The 21353-nt window shown below is 39.3% G+C and overlaps 1 protein-coding gene across 1 annotated transcript in view; it reads left to right on the forward strand.

Annotated features, from left to right (window-relative positions):
• The window catches only part of FAT3 (FAT atypical cadherin 3), a 739365-nt gene that overhangs the window by 179988 nt on the left and 538024 nt on the right, over positions 1 to 21353 (forward strand). Inside the window, 1 exon segment of the mRNA XM_030200168.1 lies at positions 15220 to 15534. Coding sequence (XP_030056028.1) covers positions 15220 to 15534 — 315 coding nt within the window.

Below are 21353 nucleotides of genomic sequence, written 5' to 3' on the forward strand. Positions count from 1 at the left end.
GGATAAATATGTCATTGATATATTTTTTTCATAAAATAATATTAGTCCTATGCGGATGCGATGTAAGGAATTTTTCTTCAAATTTACCCATTTACGGATTTGTAACCGAGGGTGCCATAGTTGCCCTTTAGTTGCTAGAAAAATTCCCCCTCAAATACAGAAAAGTTCTTCGTGAGTTCAATACTAGCTATCTCAACTACAAACTCCATAGGTACCCTTAGAAAAAATTCCATTCATTCATAATGTTTTGAAATCATAGAAACATAGAAGCATAGAAAAATGAAGGCAGATAGAGACCTTATAGCCTATCCAGTCTGCCCATCCATATCATCTACTATCCCTTTCTCTCCCTTAGAGATCCTTTGTACTTGTCTCAAGCTTTCTTGAATTCAGATACAATTTTCATCCCCAGCACCTCCACTGGGAGGCCCATTACATTTGTCATACACCCAATTTGAATGTGCAATTGGAACTGATAATTTGGTACCAATCAATTATTTGACACTAATTGACATTAATTTAAATTTACATGTGCATCTTTAGGTGCCTGGCTCTGTGTGTAAAAAAAAATGGGGCATGACCATGGGAGGGGCAAAAGTGGATAATGTGTGTTCCTGGAATTTACGTGCAGTTTTATAGAATAAGGGAGATCAGCACCTAATTTACACCAGGTTTTACTTGGTGTAAATCCTTGTGCCAAACGATATTCCATAAGTGGTGCCCGACTCTGAGCGCTTTTTATAGAATAGGTCATTTTGATCGGCACCCAAAGTTGGGTGACATTTATAGAATTCAGTCCTTTATGATTAAGATCACTGACCATTTTAGTAGCCACCCTCTGGATCGACTGCATCCTGTTTATATATTTTTGAAGGTGCAGATAAGTCTGTATTCCATGATAAAACTGCCTTCTTTATTTTCTTGGTGTTTGCCTTTCTGAGTATTCATATGACTATGTAGTATAACTTTTTATTTTACTTTTGTAGCTGGTGTAGTTCAAAGCTTTTATATTGTTCCCATTGGCAGCTGACATTCTGTAGATGGCACACAGCCAAAATAAACCCTTATTTTTCTTGATTACTAATGTTTTTGATTTGACAGCACTAAACAAGGTAATTATTTTGATAACGCTATTAAAAAGGGAAATGAACAAGGTTGATTAATTAATTTCTTTGTTATTAAGTTTGTATAACATTAAAGTAATGTTAGATGCTCTAAACAAAAAACAAAAAAAGTGCAGCTTGAAAATCTCATGCCATTGCTGTGCTGTAGAGAAAAGTAGCAAGAAACAAATACATTGCCTTTTGTTTCCAAATGCTGTAGCTTGTAGGTCTTCTGAATTTCTGCTTTCAAGGATTCTATGTGCTCTTAAAGACAATTCTATAAAGTCTCCTTAAAATAGGTGCCAAAGTGCTGAGCACGAATTCTATAATGACATCTGGACATCCAGATTCTGTTAAAGAATAGAGCATAAGTTAGCATTTGAGCGCCAACGTTTAGGCATTATCACTAATGCCTTGTGTAAGGCAGTCATAAATATTGCATTGCGGTGCGTAACTTATAGTATTCTATAAGTTACACATGCAACTGTAACTGTGGGACCTGCCCATGCCCCACCTAGGCATCTCCCCATGTGAATGTCCCTTATAGTTATGTGCTCTGCACCCAGTGCACTCACATTCTAGAACAGTGCTGAGCATGCTCAGTGCACTTAAGCTTGTGAATGTGGCATTCACGTACAGAAGTGCTAGTATTCTATAGTATCAGCACAGAAATAGCACTTACATTTAGGCATCAAGGGCTACATTCAGTAAATGATGCCTGAAAAAAATCAGCGCCCAGCACTATTCTGTGAAGGGCGCTCCAGGGTACTGTGGATGCAGAATTTATTTGCTTTTAATAGTATATGAGGGAACCATATGTGTGTTGAGGGCTGTGGCTCAATGGGGACTGAAGAGTGCAATCTCTTGTATTTCTCCTAGTCCTCATTGTGGCCTGCAGGCACTGAAGCCTCCACTGCTACCCTTGCTGCAATTGTTGGGGTAGGATAGGGGTGGAGCATGGAATGGGGCATGGGTGCATCAGGTGGTAGGTTTTCTCTTTCAAAGAGGTGTCAACCTTAGCGCCTTCCTATCTACCTGTTGGCCCACTCAAAAACTGCCTTCTGTCTTCACCACTTGATTGAAGAGAAACAAAAATAAACTAATCTAACTTGGACTGTTGATTTACTTTATGTAATCCTCTAATATATTGGGGATTACTAGAGTGCTGGTAGAACTCTCCAGAGGAACTGGGGAAGGATTTGAGTTGAGTGAGGGGTGGACCCTGCCCAAAGGGGTGGGCTCATGGGATAAGTTGCAAGAAGAAATGTTTCAGTGTGTGAGTGACAGAAAGGGGAGGAGTAAAAGGTAATAAATGTTAGAGTTGGGAGAGACACTGGGTCTTCGGTTGCCCAAACCCCCGCCGGGACCCTTGGAGCAATCCCAGTTTATTATCAGCCCCTGGGATGGGTAAAGGACAGGTGGTGTCTGTAAATGTGTAAATACCAAAAGTTGCAAAGAAGATCAAGTTTGGAGAACCGAGGGTTGAGATTCTAATACAGTCTTGGATAGAGTTCTATTGTACATATGGAGTTATAAAAATAAATTTATTTGCCTGTTGATTCCTGACAGTTCAGTAAAGTTGAGTTTGTATCTAAACAAATACTTGGAGTATCGTGTGGTTCTTTAAAGTGGGAGTGAGGACGTTTGCTCCATGGACTGGTAAAGTTCACTGCAAAGCCCCACTGATTTCCCAAAGCCCTGGATCTGTCTTTTGGACCAATAACCCACTCCTGAGCTTGACTGGTGAAAGGAACAACTGTGCATGTGGAGGGAGAGCTGAGTGGAGGAACAGAGATTGGAGAGAAAATGTTTTAACTGATTATGTGCCCCGGGTCTTAGGATTGTGAGGGTTGGAGAAGCTGAAGGTGATTTACATTCATGTACACTGGGTTTTTCTGTGTCCCTGGAGGGCTCATAATCTAAGTTTGTACCTGAGGCAATGGAGGGTTAAGTGACTTGCCGAAGATCACAAGGAGCTGCAGTGGGATTTAAACCCACCACCTCTGAATGTCAAGACTAGTGCTCTAACCACTAGGTCACTCCTTTACTCCTTGGACCCCTTCCACACAAGCGCTTAAATGCCAGCTAGAGAACTGGTATAAATGTTTGCACCTAAATTGCAAAAACATACATGTAAAGTATAGTATTCTATAATTACATAAGAACATAAGAATATTCATACTGAGTCAGACCAATGGACCATCTAACCCAGTATCCTGTTTTCAGTAGTGGCCATTCCAGGTCACAAGTACCTGGCAGAAACCCAAATAGTAGCAACATTCCATGCTACCAATCCCAGGGCAAGCAGTGGCTTCCCCGTGTCCAAACCTTTTTCAAACCCAAATACACACATCCTCTGGCAACAGGTTCTAGAGCTTAACTGTTAGATAGAAAAAGTTTCCTCCTATTTGTATTAAAAGTGTTGGGGTGCCCCCTAGTCTTCTACTCATTCTATACCATTTAGGATTTTGTAGACCTCAATCATATCTCTTCTCAGCTATTTCTTTTCCAAGTTGAACATCTCTAACCCCTTTAACCTTTCCTCATATGAGAGGAGTTCCATCCCCTTTGTCATTTTGGTCACTCTTTTTTGCTTATTTACATGCATAACTGTGCACCCCACTCATGCTGTGCCCAAACAATTCCCATGAATATGCCTACTTTATAAGTAAGCATTATTGAATTTAGGCACCTTTTTATTTTTGGCATTATGTTCATATGTGTAAGCCAGGATTGTAATAATTTACATGTCTATTTGATGCTTAGATGTTAGTGATTTCTTTATAGAATTACCCGAATACTGGTACAATGCACCACTAGGTTTGGTAAGCAGTCTGCAGGATATGCTGATGCAATTAATCTTCCACTAGCTAATTAACTTAAACCAAAGGAATAGCAGGAAAGCAAATTTCAAAGAGAGAGCAGCAAGTACTTATCAAATACGCATCTTCTGGTCAGCCACACAGTCCGTTAATTAGCTTTTGAGGGTTACATTCCCTTAATCAGGTTAAAGATGTAGAACAACTTACATAGGCAGAAATTCTAATTAATTTGGCATATTGGCTATTGCAGCACAAACTTACTTGACATTTTCAATGTAATTTTCGTTTGTTAACTTTGAAATCTTGGCCATTTGTGGAATCTGTAAAGAAATAAAATGTCTTCAAAACTCATTACTATGTTACTATGAACAGTATCATTTTTGGTAATTACACAGGACCAATAAAATTTACAAGAAAGATCTTATACAGTTGTCTGACTTCTACATTTTGTAATGAGTATCTGTCAAGTTAAGAGAAAGGGACCTATTTATTAAAATGTGTTAGGTGCTTATTATGATTTTAAAGTGTGCAAATAGTTAATTCTCCCCTCCTCAATATCAAGCTGTCTGGTATCTGAAGACATGACACCAGTCGTCCTTCAAGTCGTCCTCCACTTCTGTCCTATTGCTAGCAGTCATTCTAAATTATAGCTTTGCTCCCTAGTGGTAGTCCTGCAGTACTACCGCTAAGATATTTGGCAGATTGACATACTGTAAGACTACAGCTAGGGATTAAAGCTGTCATTTTGAATCCTGTTCTTGCCGTGCAGCGCGGGGGGGGGGGGGGTGTTTGATTTTGGAGGGGAGGAGGCTTGGATCAGTTATCAGGATTCAGAGTGGGAGGCTAGGGCTTGCTGATCAGGGGTTCATTTGCCAGTGTTGTATTTTTAGTTTTTGCTTTTGTTATGGGCAGTTCTAGAGCCTATATTATATATATATCAACAGTATAATTTATGGTAATTACGCAGGACCAATAAAATATATGAGAGATCATTTACAGTTTTTGACTTCTACATTTTGTAATAATAAGTATCTGCTTGTCAAGTTGAAAGAAAAGGGCCTATTTACTAAGATGTATTAGTTGCATATATCATGGGCCTGTGTGGTGAGTATCTGCCATATGCTGTAAATGCAGTTCAGATGCTTCCCATGCCATGAACTTTAACCACACAGACTTTGCATTTACTGCACCCTTTTTTTCTTCTAACATGCAGTAAGTGCACAAGCTGATTGCACTTTAGTAAATAGGTCCCTAATTCTGTAAATATCCCTCATACCTTTTTAGTGTATTTCACCTTTAGTAAACCTTTATTTTGTGTTACATTCCTCATTCCTGGTCAGAGATTCATAAAAAACCTGGAGAGAGGATTTCCTATGCAAGAAAAGCCAAGAGAGAAAGACCACAGAGAAGCAATGAAAAGGGCAAATCGATAACTAGGCACCTGCAGTTACATGCCCCGTTGTGTGTGTAAATGTAATTCTTGTGTGCTCTTCAATAAGTGGGTGTTGCATGGGAAGGGCTCCCAGTTATTCACACAACTTGCAGAATACTGTAAGTCATTTAGGCGTCCGCAGTTACACTAGGTCTATGACTGCTGTATCTGTGATTGCGAAAATGTCAGGCAAGCCAAGGTTATGCTACTATGGTGTAATGGAATCTGGGTGCCCAGATGCCATTATAAAACAGGCTGTCACCTTGCACCATCAGGGTGCCTACCTAGAGGCACCCACTTAAAAAATTGCCACCAAATTGTGTAGGCTATGTCGGAGAAAACAAAAATACTTAAAAATGGTTTGAGTTCAACTGTCAACACGAAAAGTCAGTTTCATGAATTTTTAGTACTATAAAGCACATATGTGCAAACTTGTATGAAAAGAGAACCAAACGTTATTTTAAAACTGTGAAAGTAGACACGAGGTTTTGTAGCCTTTTCCAGGAAGAAGCATGTATCATGGAATCTTTTAAATGTCAGTCATTCAAAGGGTGTCAGCGATTATGTAGCTGCATCTACAGAAACTATAAGAAACATAAACCAATTTAGGTGATGACAGAAATTGAAAATAGAGGCTAAATATTTTATTTTTTTTTTTAATTTAGCTTGCATCTTTTCAGCAGTTGTTCAAGGCAAATTGCATTAAAGTGCACTGGATATTTCCTTGTCTCTAGAGGGCTTATAAGTGGTTCTTTTACTAAATCTTAGCATATTTATATGGGCTTTTTAGAATTTAGCAAACATTAAGAGCCTCTTTTACTGAACCACACTAGTGATTCCCAGCGTGACAAAGGCGCCACAGCCCATTCATTTTGAATGGGCTGCGTTGCATCTGCCATGTGGGAATTGCTAGCATGGTTTTTTAGTAAATGTGCTCCTAATTCCGTTAATGTACGCTAAGCTGTAGTAAAAGGGCCCCTAGGTCTGTAACTGAAGAGTGGAGAATTAAATGACTTGTTCTAACAGTTTTCTGTCTGAATATGCCTGGAATAGACTTCCTGAGCCTGTACGTCTAGCTCCATCTCTACCTGTTTTCAAATCTATGCTGAAAACCCACCTTTTCACCACTGCTTTTGGCGCCTAGCCACTACTCAGTTGCCCTCCCCTTGTTCCTTCTCACCCAGTACTTCCCTCGCCCTTAATTGTCTTGTCTGTCTGTATTTTTAGATTGTAAGCTCTATCGAGCAGGGACTGTCTCTCTGTGTCAGATGTTCAGTGCTGCGTGCGTCTGGTAGCACTATACAAATGCTAATAATATCTTTCAGAACTGATGAAAGAACATCAAATGTATGTGCACCTTATAGTCTTAAGGCTAGGCAAGGAGACTTCCTCTCTAAAGACTATCAATCCAGTGTAAACATTTCTATAGGATGACCAGCAGTCTCTAGTTGATCCATATGTCTGTTCATTAAGAATTGCAACCAGCTTCAGCTTCATCTCCGCTTCACAGTGACCCAACTCATCAATGTTCTGTTTGGCTGGAGACCAGTAATCAGTTCAATAAACACAAGCAGCTCTGTTTTCTTATAGGCTATATACCCTGAACAACAACATTCAAGATGAGATGATCCATTGTTTGCGTGACAAGATTTGCATTAGCAAAATCTTGTTCCAGTTTTTGCTGCTTCATTTGGTTTACCAAGGAATCACATCTCGCTTCCGCTTTTATTTTTACTTTGAAATGCAAGCATCAGATATAACTAAGTAAAAGTAGTAAAAATTGGTGAAATTATTACTTTGGTACAAGTAAAAGTATTAAATGTTTCCTGTATTTCTTTACAAGAAAAAGTGACAAAAACCTTTACTCGTAGTTACTTTTGTGGGTTTTAAGCCTGTAAAACTGTATTGATTATTTCTTGAAGTGCATTTCTGAAGTTTGGCCAGCAGGTGGTGCATGTTTGTGTTTAAAGCTGTTACAGAGAAAAGACTGTTCCTTCTTTAGTTAACACAGGGGCCCTTTTACTAAGCCATGGCAAAAAATGGCCTGTGGAAGTGCAAACGTGTTTTTTTGGGCTTGCGCCAGGCCAGTTTCTACCGTTTCCTGGGAAAAGGGTTTTTTTTAAGGGGCTGGAAAATGGACATGTGGCAAAATAAAAACCAGCGCGCGTCCATTTTTGGCCTGAGACCTTACCGCCACCTGTTGACTTAGTGGTAAGGTCTCACACGCTACTCGAAAGGTAGGCATGCAGAACATGCATACTGCTGTTTACTGCTGAGTAAGCACACGCCAAATTCAAAATTACCGCCTGAGGCATACGGTAGCCGGGCAGTAATGCCGATTTGGTGTGTTCTGGATGCGCGTAGGCCCTTACACGCCTTTGTAAACGGGCCCCACAGAGAAGAAGATAATCTGCAGTGATGTGGCCAAATACTTTTAAAATTGTTTTTCTGAGCTCTGATTGGCCAGGAGCTCAATTTCAGCTAGGATGTACTGGCTTTTTCTCTAGTCTTAGCTAGGGAGAAAAGAGAGAAGAATCTTTTGCTGAGGCCCTGTAAACAGTTATATTTGATAACTCGTGAGCAGCTATATGTCTTGATCTCCCTAGGTACTATTTAGGTAGTATACAAATGTTTAGTTAGTTTTATAATTGATCCATATTTCAATTACTTGTTACTGTTTGCTGATTGCACCTTTTCTAATTTTTTTCATGACAATAAAACATTTCTAGTTTATTGCCTCTGCTTGTCTGGACCACTGTGAGTTTGTCCCCAGTAACCTAACCTAGGAATCACTGAGGATAATTTGAGAGCGGGAGACTCACCCAGAGGCAGTTGAGACCCAGTCATGGGAGGAGGGTGCCAATGTAGAGCACAAGTGGCAGGTGCCAATGTAGTTTCCTGACACTATACAACACTGCTTTCATGTGGCAAAAGTGGAGTGGAATGGGTAGATTCAAATTAATCGGGAATTCATTGCCAGAGGATGTGGTAAAAGCAGTTTGCACGGCTGGATTTAAAAAAGGTTTGGTCAAGTTCCTGGAAGAAGGTGCATTTTATTTGTGTGGATTTTGTACCTTTTTCAGTAGTAGCTCAACATAACTGTTATTAAAAGAAGACGTGAAGAAAACCACTGCTTATCCCCAGATGTAAGAAGTATAGAATCTTTCTGCTTTTTTCGATCCTGCCAAGTACTTGTGACTTGGATTGACCACTGTTGGAAACAAAATGCAGTTCATATGCTCTTATTATACTAAACAGATCAATACAAAATTCATATGTATATCACTCAACTGATTATCACAGTTGGAATCCATCCCCCTTTTAAAATAAATAATTCCTTTTAAATAAAAATTTCTGAAAAAGCAAGGTTTTAATCTTTCTCCTAAACTCTAAGCATGTGTTGCAGTAGTAAACGTGCTCAGTGATCAAAGTGGGTGAAATTTTTTAAGACAGGTTGGAAAGAAATAGCACATATTAGAGTGACCATAGCAAACAGCAATTAACCCCTGCAGCCCCCCCCCCCCACCCCTCCTCCCCTTAGGAAGCCACCCACTAAGCAAGCTTCAGGACATTTAAAACTTGACTTTGTGTTCAAACAGAAATGGAATTTAAGTACAGTTTTCAGATGAACAAAAACTTCTTTTGACATTTGGGTTGTGATTCGCTCCATAAGACTCCCATGACATCAAGGCGTGGAGCTTATTATGCCAATACCAGAACGTGGGAGGCGAATCCAACAACCAATGATTCAAGATACATTTCTTCCCCACCACATAGGCCTTAACCAAAAATCTGCATTCCCCATCACCTCAGGCATCTGAAAACGAACTGTGGTTGAAAATAATCCCCTCTACCAACAGTCTAAGGGGGTGTCCCAGCAAACATTGTAGATAGGTAAGGAGAGCCACCCAGAATGCAAGGATACAAGGACTGCCCGATACCATGAAAAAAAAGGTGTTATCCTGAGCTTTACACTTTATACAACGTGGAGTGTCCATATAACCTGCATGGAAAGCTTGTTTCTGTGATAAAATAAGACCGATATAGCACTATATATTGGCATTCTTGTAATTCGGCAGTATGGACAATAGCAGGGATGGACTTGAACAAATTCAAAATGATGGAAATAGGAAGTGGACCCCCCCGCCATCTCTAGACCAAGCTGTGATAAGGGCTGCATTTTAACGCCTTCTTGAACCGTAAAGTAGAAACTTGACCTGTGGCATCGCCCTCCAAAAACCCTCACAACCAGCAGCTAAACTGGGTAGACAAGCTAGCCACAGTTAAACTTTTAAAATAATGTGAGAGTTGTAAGTAAGCAAACTGGTCCACCAGCAGTACTGAACAATGGTGATGCAATTCTGAATAAGACAACAATAAACCATCCTCACCCACCAGATGTTCCAAAAAGACAATACTCTGTGACTGCCCTCTCCTTGACATTGTCTAGGTTCAGCGGGAAATCTAAATTCCCCACCAGCAGTAAAAACATACTATTAGTGGGCTCCTGTTTCCAAAGAAGTGACATGCTTCTCCATAAATGCCACAGGACGTAGCAACAAACTAGTTGTAAAATAAAGAGGAAGCTTAGTCACCTTTTCATGTTACAAATACAGCAGGTGCAGTGGTTTAAAAAAGTCCCATTCGAAAGAGATATCAGTATACAAGGCTGACCCCAAAATCCAGTTCTGAAGATGACGGAGAAGACAATCAATATTATATTGCTTCTGGTCAGGAATACCCAAACATCTTTGTGCCCAAGAACCCAGAAGGTAATGCCTACGAATCTTGGGTTTCTTCCCATGCCAACAGAATTGACTAAGGAGCTTCCACAAAGCATCTAAATCCCTTCAAAAAAAAAAAATGCAAGGGGAGAACCTGTAACACAAAAAGCCAGTGGAGAAAAAGAAAAATATGGAACAGTTGTATTTTACCAGACACCGATATTGGCAAATGTGATCGTTGTTCCAACTGCTGCCTAGTATCCTGGAAAACCCTGTTGATATTCAGTTAAGCTTCGGGGGGGGGGGGGGGGGGGGGTCAATAGATAAGTGAATGCACAAATAGCAAAAGGAACCTTTCGCCCACTTAAGTGGAAAGGATGGACTCCAATCTCGATGTAAATTTGCAATCCCCACCAGGGCCTCGATTTTGTCTAAACTGAGACAAAACCCTGAAAAATCACCATACTCCCCTAATGCTCTCCAGGAGAGTGGGAAGCGACAACTGAGGCTCCGGAAGGTATAACAAGAGCTCATCAGAAAAGCCGCTATCTTAAACTTCCCAGTCCCCAGGTCAAACCCCCGAATCTCTGGGTTTCTCTGAATCCCTCTAATCGATATCTTGCCACAAATTTCTTAGGTTATGGTAGTAATTCACCTTGAAGTTAATAGTGAGGGACTACTGATTGTGAGGTATTCTTCTGCAGGGAACATTCAGTGGGCTGAATATCAAGTATAGCAAGGTCTTACAGAGCCTGAAATATATAATATAAGATAAGATCTGTGGCTGATTTGTAGAGGTGCCATAGCCACTTTACCTGTGTCTTCCTCTATACTGTTTTTGTAGTATAAATTGTCAAAGTTACTTAAACAGAGTGGTTTCTAAGTTGTAGCACTCGCTTTTCCTCAATAGCACACAAGTGATTGGTCAAAGTATAAGGTTTTTAACGTTAAGTGTTAGAGAAGTTCAATAGCACCTCAGTCTCTTCAGTTTTCCACTTAGTGATTGTACTTTATCTGTCTTTAACAATTTATAAAGATTAGCTCAGTGGAGAACCTGGGTGGACAAGTGAATGCTGAAGTTGAGGGGACTGATTGGCAAATAACTTAATTTCATATTTAAAGACTGTACTGCCAATTATCATTTTTGAAAATTCTACCTGATCACTTGTAATTCTGAAATCTGGGATCACACTTGTTTGAGAACAGTCCCACTGATTATCTCGCACAGAATAGGATCTGATCCCTTCAAGCTGTATTTATGCGTTTGTGTGAGATTTCATCAGTGACAGAGACAATCTGGAGCAATCTGAGATTCTGAAGTAATTGGTAATCTGCTTCCAATCAGAGCCACTCTTACTGGAGCATGGAATTGTTTAGGAAATAAATAAAAAATCAGAGTGAAAGTGAAAAGAATTATTGTACATGTGCTTTTCAAATATTGCACATTAAGTAAGGCACATTTCCTCTTAAAGATATTAAAAAATGTAGTAGCACAGTAAAATGTTTAATGAGGCAGGATAAGCATAATGGCTTTTATGTGATCACTTTTGATAGATTGCATAACTCACAGGGAGTATAACAGTTTTTTTCTGCGATGTATAGGAATATAAAAGATGAAGAAAGGCAACGTTTCTCTGTGTTGAGCAGTCTGTAGCTTCAGAAATTCCCTTTTACTGGGTACAAAAGTCAACAAAGACAACTTTTCTTTATATTTGTTGACCATATTTCCAGTGATTGCATTTGTTTCCCTTGATAGACTCATGTGTATAATGAGGTCTGTATATAAATGATCAGTTCATCTAATGCTTTGAATTATTGATGTTGCAGTTGTCAGGATCTTGCCGTGTCTGAGTAAGTGGAGTGGAGGAGTAGCCTAATGGTTAGTGCAGCAGGCTTTGATCCTGGCAATCTGGGTTCAATTCCCACTGCTGCTCTTTGAAACCTTGAGTAAGTTACTTAACCTTCCATTGCCCCAGGTACAAAAGCTCAGATTGTGAGCTTTCTAGGGATAGAGAAAGTACCTGCATGTAATGTATACAGTGCTGCATACATCTAGTAGCGCTATAGAAATGATTACTAGTAGTAATCATGTGTGTAATGATAGTTAAAACATTGGTTCCACTTACTCAGACATGGCAAGACCTGGACAACTATAACAATCATGACACCAGCTGCAGAAGCCTAAGAGAACTTTTTTTGAATTACCCAAACAACCCTTGAATTTACATATTTCTAGCCTACTTCGGTAAGAACATACAAACATAAGTGTTGCCATACTGGGACAGATTGGAGGTCAATCAAGCCCAGTATCATGTTTCCAGCAGTGGCCAATCCAGGTTACAAGTACCTGGCAAGATCCCAAAACAGTAAAATAGTTTTTATGCTACTTATCCTAGAATTAAGCAGTGGATGTTCCCCAAGTCCATCTAAATAATGACTATCAACTTTTCTTTTAGGAAATTATCTAAACCCTTTTTAAACCCTGCTAAGGTAACTGCTTTAGCCATATTTTCTGGCAACGAATTCCAGAGTTTAATTACACATTGAGTGAGAAATATTTTCTCCAGTTTGTTTAAAATTTGCTACTTAATAGCTTAATTACATGCCCCCTAGTCCTAGTATATTTGGAAAGAGTAAACAAGCGATTCACGTCCACCCGTTCCATTTCATTCATTATTTTATAGACCTCTAGATCTCCCCTCAGCCTTCTCTTCCCCAAGCTGAATAGCCCTAACCACTTTAGCCTTCCTCATAGAGAAGTCATGCAATCCCCTTTATCATTTTTGTCATCCTTCTCTGTACCTTTTCTAATTCCACTATATCTTTTTTGAGATGCATTGACCAGAATTGCACACACTGTTTGAGATGTGGTCATACCATGGAGTGCTTTACATACCTTTCCTAATAACATCTAGCATTCTATTTACTTTCTTAGCCATCGCTGCACACTGAGCAGAGGGTTTCAAAGTATCATCAACGATGACACCTAGATCCTTTTCCTGGTTGGTGACTCCTAATGGAACCTTGCATAATGTAGCTATAGTTTGGGTTCCTCTTTCCCAAAGCATCACTTTGCACTTGTTCACATTAAATATCACCTTCCATTTGGATGCCCAGTCTCTCGGTCTCGTAAGGTGCTCTTGCAATTTTTCACAATCCTCTTGCGATTTAACAACTTTGAATAACTTTGTGTCATCATCAAATTGAATTACCTCACTAATTATTCTCATTTCTAGATCATTTATAAATATGTTAAAAAGCAGCAGTCCTAGCACAGACCCCTGGGGAACCCCACTAACTACCCTTCTCCATTGAGAATACTGACCATTTAATCCACAATAGAACACTACCTCCTATCCCATGACTTTCCAATTTCTTCTGGCATCTTTCATGAGGTATTTTGTCAAATGCCTTTTCAAAATTCAGGTCAAATTCAAGGTCAGCCGGCTCACCTTTATCCACTTTTGTTCACGTAGATTGGTGAAGCAAGATTTCCCTTGACTAAATCCAAGTTGGCTAGTCTCACTAATACATGTTTATGTATATACTCAGTAATTTTGTTCTTTATACTAGTCTCTACCATTTTGCTCGGCACCGACGTCAGGCTCACTGGTTCATTTTGTCTGGGCAAATTGTTGTCCGCATAGCATTTAGCTGGTGAAAAAAAGGAACAGTGCGGGTGTTTCTGAGGTTTGGTTTAACTTGTAACGTTGGGTGGTGAATTGTGAGTTAGCGCAGTAGTTACTGTGCTGATGCGCAAATGGTGCACTTACATTCACATGTTAAGGGGGTAATTTGGTATAAGTTGGATGCCAACATTTATATTTATTTATTTATTTGTTACATTTGTATCCCACCTTTTCTCACTTATTAGTAGGTTCAAAGTGGCTTACATAGTTTTGGAGAGGTGCTTACAGACTCCGGTGTGATCAAATACAGTATAGGGGCACTATTACAGTGACAAGTACAGTAAAGAAGTATCGGTAAATAGGTTGGGGTGATTCAGACAAAATGTTAGGGTGTGATCATGCGTCGGGGTTGAAAACTGTCCGTTTCCTGATTAAAATGCCATATTTCATTATTCGGTGTTTGTTAGATACTGTGAGTTCATGTGGAGGGGCATAATCGAACGGGGACGGCCATCTATAAGGGTGGCCATCTCTAATGACAGCCCCGTCAAGCGGCGTACCCAACCGTATTATCGAAACAAGATTGGCTGGTCATAAATACTGGCTTATAAATTCTTCCTGTATGTGTACTCATAAGCATGTAAATGCCAAATAACCCACTTAAGTGCTAATCTATAAATACAGTCATATCTTACATAGTGCTTATTTGATAGGTGGGCTTACATATGGGCGAAATCTGTGCAGACCATGGGGAGGACTCATATGTGCAACTTACAGAATATGATAAGTCGTACTACCAGCATTTAGGCACGCACCTTTACATCAGCTCTGTGGCTGCTATAAGTGCTCATACCTAACTCTGTACATGTGCTTATACCTGATTATGCTTTGTATTTTATAAAAGAAAGCAGGTGTCTAAATGTGTATTTATTTCATTTATAACCCCTTAGTGAATACATCAAAAACATTCATAATCATTAAACATCCAACAGACAATATACATCACATAATAAAATATATTAATTACATATCCTCTGACCTATACATAAATGAATCTAGCAAATCAGCCTATCCTCTTTAAAAAAAACCCATAAAACATAAACAAACATAAAAGTATTTTATACGTTTCATTGCCTTTTAGCTGCTTAGTGCATGTTAGTTAGCAAAGGGCACCTAAGTAGTGCTTTGGTTGTATTCTGATACATTGTTTTGATTTGCTTTCTACTTTGATTTACTTGATCAGAATGTTAATGAAAATAGATTAGAATATGAGATCTATGTTTGCCATTCTGTCCCTGAAAAAGGTTGATGACTGTACACTGGTTTTTTTCAAATTTTCTGATTTTGCAGATATTTGTCTCATCTTCACTAAATATGTTTTCACTTTGTGCCTATTTTTGTCTATTTTATTACTTGAAAATGTCCATACTAAAAGGAAATGTTGGCTTCTTGGTTGTGTGCTAAGAGCTCATTCTAGCTTCTCATGGTCCTTTCTTTGTCCTCTTGCAGGTGTTATATGTACCGCAGATGTGCTCGACAGAGAGACAACATCATCATACTGGCTAACTGTATATGCAATAGACCGTGGCGTCGTTCCACTTTATTCTACCATAGACATCTATGTTGAAATTGAAGACGTGAATGACAATGCACCCTTGACTTCAGAGCCCATTTATTATCCTGTTGTCATGGAAAATTCCCCTAAAGATGTGTCTGTACTACAGATTCAGGCCCAGGACCCCGATTCCGGTACAAGTGAGAAACTGACCTATAGGATCACAAGTGGCAACCCACAGAACTTTTTCGCAATAAATACTAAAACAGGTAGGCAAATGCCTGTACTGCTTTGATTTTGTGCCTTAGCTCTTTGTTTTTGTGACAGTAAGTCTCAGCAAATCCTTCTTAAAAACTTTAATTTCTTCAGTTTTGTTCTCCATTGAATTTGTGTTACTCTCTAAATTTATTGGACCAGTACTGAAAAAGCACTTACATGCCCACAACCTTTTTTGCTTAGATATTGTGTGACATTATATGTATAGTACTATATACATACCCCCAAATTTTATATATATTTCGCCTTAGTTTGTGCTCACTAATTTGGATGCATGGCCAAATTGCGCTTAATTGATTAACAAGCCTGTCAGTGCTGATAATTGGTACTTAATCCATTAGCGGCACTTAATTGGCTTTAATTTGAATTTACGCATACAACTTTCTAGGCGTATTCTGTAACGCAGTGCATGTAAATTCTAATGCATGCAGTCGAAAAGGGGGCATGGCCATGGGAGTGGAGTGAGCAGGTTGTGGGTTTTTCAAAAAAACTATGCGCACTGTTATGGAATACACCCGATCTGCGCTTAACTTAGACACAGGTATTTAGGCCTGGTTTTAGGTGGCCTAAATGGGTGGCGAGTGAGTGTATTCTATAAACTACGCTTAACTTTAGGCGTAGTTTATAGAATCACTAAGCGTGTGGTTTTATGGCGCCGATTTTTAAGGCGCCATATATAGAATTTCCCCCAAAGCCTGCTATAAAAATAATACGATATGTCCAGATGAGGCTTTCTGGGGGGCAGGGCCAACTACACACACATCCAAAATTCTGTAAATGGCATGTGTGCCAAATGTGGACATACTCTCAATTTGCGCACGCAATTTAATTCAATAATGGGCCAATTAGCGGTGATAATTGGGTGTTTATAATCGGTTATCGGCACTGATTGGCATTAATTGAAATTTATATGTTCATTTTTATTCACAAGGATCCACATGTAAATTTTATGCACAGTTCCAAAAAGGGGGCATGTTCATGGGCGGATCAAGGGTGTTCCTACAATTAATCGCGCTGTTATAGAAAAAGGGGGATCTGTGCCTAGTTTAGACACAATGATTTGTACTTGGTGTAAATCATTGTGTCTAAAGTTAGGCTCTGATCCCAGCGCTAAGCGTGTTTTATAAACAACACCTAACTTTTAGTGCTGTTTATAGACTAGCGCTTTGTGCAGGATTTTTTGTTGATGCCGATTTTTCAGCGGTTGATATTCAGCCTGTATATATATAGATTATAAGGCCCATTTTAGATACAATGTGGAAATCCGAATTGATATCATCAGATTGGCATATGTAGAATTCCAGTACTATTTTAGAAAAGAATCTAGTGTTTTGGAGTCCTTTCTAAAATATGTGCAGGAATGCATGTGTACATGGCAACCTGTGTAGTGGGAGCATCCATTTTACAGTTGTAAACATGGAAAACTTCAAGGCAGGAAACTTGGCAACTTGCATATGCAAGTGCTGATACGAGTGTAACATGGTATTTCAGAACTTATGGCCAAAAACAGAGGCGTGACCACAGGTTTAAATAAAAGAACCTTTATTGACTGACATGACACGGCTGTGTTTCAGCACAGTGTCTGCTTCTGGGGTCATGGTTTATCTGATAATGGATTCACAGCAACCACAGTTAAAAAGTGTCTTAATGCTTTCATGAGAGCAAATACCTAGTGTACCTGTATGTAACTCACCTTAAGCTACTATTGAAAAGGTGTGAGCTACATTTCAGTAAATATTAATAGACATTGACATATGTAAATGATTGCCCATGCCACAAACAGCTGGTTACATACATGGATATTCCTGCTTGTATCTTAGAAAAGGCTCTGTACATCAGCAGATCCTTTTCTAAAATGCTACTGGAAATTTACACATCCTGACCTAGAAATCTCATTTCCATTTTCTAGTTTTTCTAAAAATAGACCTGCATATGTATAGCTATACTTGCATGTTCATCATTGCTTGGTATATAGTATGACGTCACTGAATATTACACATTTCAAATTATTGTCTCAAATTCCTGCTCAATATTAGGCTCATTGTGTTCATTTTGAAATAATTTATTTTTATTAAGGTGGCAAAAAATGTCTTTTGTTTAATAGGTTTACTCCTTTGCAGTTTTTGCTTAATTTTGCCATGATAAAATTCAAGTAAATGGACTACATTCATCAATAGCCAATCAAAAAATGTGAAAAATATTTTCTAGTATTTTTCAAAAAGAGAGTGAAGAAATAAATGAAGTTTGGTAGGGTCTATGTTGTTGTTGTTTGACACATTTGGGGGCGCGTTTTCAAATCACTTAGACTTACAAAGCTCCATAAGTTATTAGGAGACTCATTTTCAAAAGAAAAAGACATCCAAAAAGTGTCATAAAAGCACCATTTGGACAAATTTCTACTCAAGATGTCCAAATCAGTATTTTCAAAACCTATTTTGCAGACATTTATCTATGTAGTTCGTCTGCAATGCATCCAAATCACAAGGGGGTGTGTTGGGGACGTTTCAAGGGTGGGGATTAGGGCGTGCCTGACACGTGTTTTACAGCCATAATGGAAAAAAACCAAAATGTCTAGGGTGAAAACCTCAATGTTTTGGTCTAGACCTGTTTTTCAAATGAATAAGACACAAAATGTGCCCTAAATGACCAGGGATTGAGGGATTACCCTCCCCCTCACAAACAAATGTGAATACTCAGGTCTATTAGAGTAGCATGCAGGTACCTGGAGTAGTCTAGTGGTGGGTGCAATGCACTGTAGACAAGTGGACCTAGGCACATACCTCCCCCTACCTGTTGCAGTTATGGTAGAAACTGTGTGCCCTCCAAAACTCACTAAAAACCCACTGTACCCACATGTAACATAGTAGATGACGGCAGAAAAAGACATGCACGGTCCATCCAGTCTGCCCAACAAGATAAACTCAGATGTGCTACTTTTTGTGTATACCTTAACTTGATTTGTATCTGCCATTGTCAGGGCACAGACCGTATAAGTCTGCCCAGCACTAGCCCCGCCTCCCCCCACCGGCTCTGCCACCCCTTCACCCATATGGGCTATTGTAGCGATGTACAGTTGGGGTAGTGGGTTTTGGAGAACTCAGCAGACAAGGGAGCAATGGTGATATGTGTACTTGGGAGCATTTATATGAAGTCTACAGCAGTGTCCCTTAAGGTGCCCCATTGCTCTCCTGGGATGTTTGGGGGACGTCTGTAAAAAATGCTGGCTCCTCCAAGCACAAAACCTTGGTTGAAATGGTATTTTCAAAAAATATATATAGACATTTTTCTTTTTTTCAAAAATGGTTCCATTTGCTATTTGGATTTTGGACATTTAGCATAAAACATCCAAAGTCTGACTGACTTAGATTTACAAAGTTGCGTAGAGGGGCATTTTCGATATGACATATGCTTCCACGAGGCAACTTTGTAAGTCGATGTGTGTTGAAAATGAGCACCTTGGTGTGTGTGTGTGTAGCTTTTCGTGAGGAAGGAGTTGATAGTTAAAAATGTTGACAGGGGTGTGCAATCAGAAACGAAGGATGTGTTTATCATCTGCTTAAAAGCAATATAAGCAGCTGCACAGAGAGAGATTTTTTGAAAGGCCACCTTAAATAGAAAGAAGAGAACCCAGAACAGAGCTTTCAAAAATTATTGCACAGGGAGAAAGTTGAAATAAGTGATTTTTTTCTGGAAATTTTCCTTATCCCTTCATCTTTATATACTAAAATATAGAAATAGAAATATGTCAACTATTGATGTTGGTAGCAAGGTGGTATGCATAATGAATTCTCTTTCTAGTTTTGTTATCAGTACTGTAATATAAGTATGGTCATTCATTATCTGGTATTAGTCTTTCCTGTGAGTTAAAATTAGAACATGGTCCATGCAGTTATTCACAAATACTTCTTAATTATTCCTTCAGATTGATAATGCATTAAAATAGGTCTTCAACCACACACACCATTTAGTTTTTAGATAACTGTGGCTTTTATTGAGGATGATATTATAAACAGGGTGCTGCGGCAGGGAAGATACACAGGCACATGTGTAGTGCTTGTTCTGTAATTATTATTATTATTAAAACACAGAGTTGAACTTCCCCGGAGCAGGAGTGATTCTATGCATGTATGTGCCAGTAACTATCAGTGCTTAAGCATACATTTTAAAAAGTTACACAAGTGCCACATTTCAGCAGGAAGTACTGTGACCTTGTTAACCCACCGAGGTTGATAAATAGGGCAAATCTAGGAAAACTAGGAGGACAGTAAACCCTGGTAAATATAACCCAGTAATAAAAATAGATTGAATGGGCTCATAAATTCTTCATTTGTTCTGCTGTTAATTTCACAGTGGAGCTCCCTGGTAATTTACTGTTTTGATTTACTGCTTTTGTATGCACAGAAAGAACTCGTGGATTTAATCATTGCCCCCTCCCCCCCCAATCCCTCTCTGAATTAATATATTTATATGTACAGTGTTTATATAAGATTTACTATACTGAGTCAGACTAAAGGTTTGTTAAACCCAACCTCTTGTCCTTGACAATCCACCAAACCAGGTTAAGAACACCCAACAGGACCTCAAGAACTTGATCCATTTCTCATTGCTGATACTCAGAGATATATTTTTCCCATGTCCATATGTCTAATAATAGTTTCTGGAATTTTTCCTCCAGGAATTTGCCTTAAACCCTTTTTAAAGCCAGCTGCATCAACTGCCTTGACCACATCGTCCCAGCAACAAATTCTACAGCTTAAGTGTATTTCTATTATCTTTCTATTTGCACAGACAGTTGCTGAAGCAGTAGAGATCCGCTTGTGGGTGGTGATTAGAAGGAAGGGACATGTTCTAGGCCAGGGGTGTCCTACCTTGTCCCTCACCAGGTCGCTGAAGATGTCTTTATTTACATGACGTAGACTATCATTATTATTTTGTAACGTCTCAGTTATTGTTTGACTTCTTCTAGAGTGATCCTCATTGAATCATGCAGTTGGAAATGAATAATACAAGATGTATTGCATTCCTAGAAGAGACAAACAGCAAAAAGAAAAAAAAATTGACTGTAGTTTTAATCATTTGTCTTTCCAAATTCAAATTCAGGGTGTGTTACAGTTAGGTACAGTATGTTAAGTACAGTATAGTAAACCCAAGAAGGCTTATGCTCTAAATTTAATTTGATTCAATGGAGGTTGATTGGCTAGGATCAGCAACAGAAGTTGTTTTCAGGTGTATGGCTCTGATTTTAAAAAGGATTCCCTGTGCTTCAGCAGAACGATGTACAGTGGAGGCCTTGAATAAGGTCTTATGTTCCCTGGACAGCTAGCTGGTGTAGGAGATGCTATGGAGGTAACATCTACAGTCTCCCCCAGGTTTGTGCAATGATGATAGTGACTTTATTTTAGGGCCCTAATTGTAGGGTTTCAAATAGAGAGTTGCATGGGGACAGAAATCTTACCCATCCCCGCCTGTCCCTGCTGGAATCTTACCCGTCCCCACCCAGTCCCGCAAGAATTTAATGGTACATAAAAAAAATTCTGGTCAGCTCTCTTGGTATCTCTCTGGGTTCGAGCCAAAGCACTGCAGTCAAGGATGGAATGGAAGTTAACACTCTGGTGTACACATGTAAGACTTGTCTCTAATTCATTGGCACTGTGTGCTGAGAAATCACCACATGCACATGCCAGTAGGTCAGGTGACATGTGATGCTTGTGCCTTTGTCAGAGCTGAGGTCTGCGCATCAGCCCAGGAGCAGAGAGTATTAATAGTAACATAGTAAGTGACAGCAGATAAAGACCTGAACAGTCCATACAGT

This window comes from Microcaecilia unicolor, chromosome 4 (assembly GCF_901765095.1).
Source record: "Microcaecilia unicolor chromosome 4, aMicUni1.1, whole genome shotgun sequence".
Classification (NCBI taxonomy): Eukaryota; Metazoa; Chordata; class Amphibia; order Gymnophiona; family Siphonopidae; genus Microcaecilia; species Microcaecilia unicolor.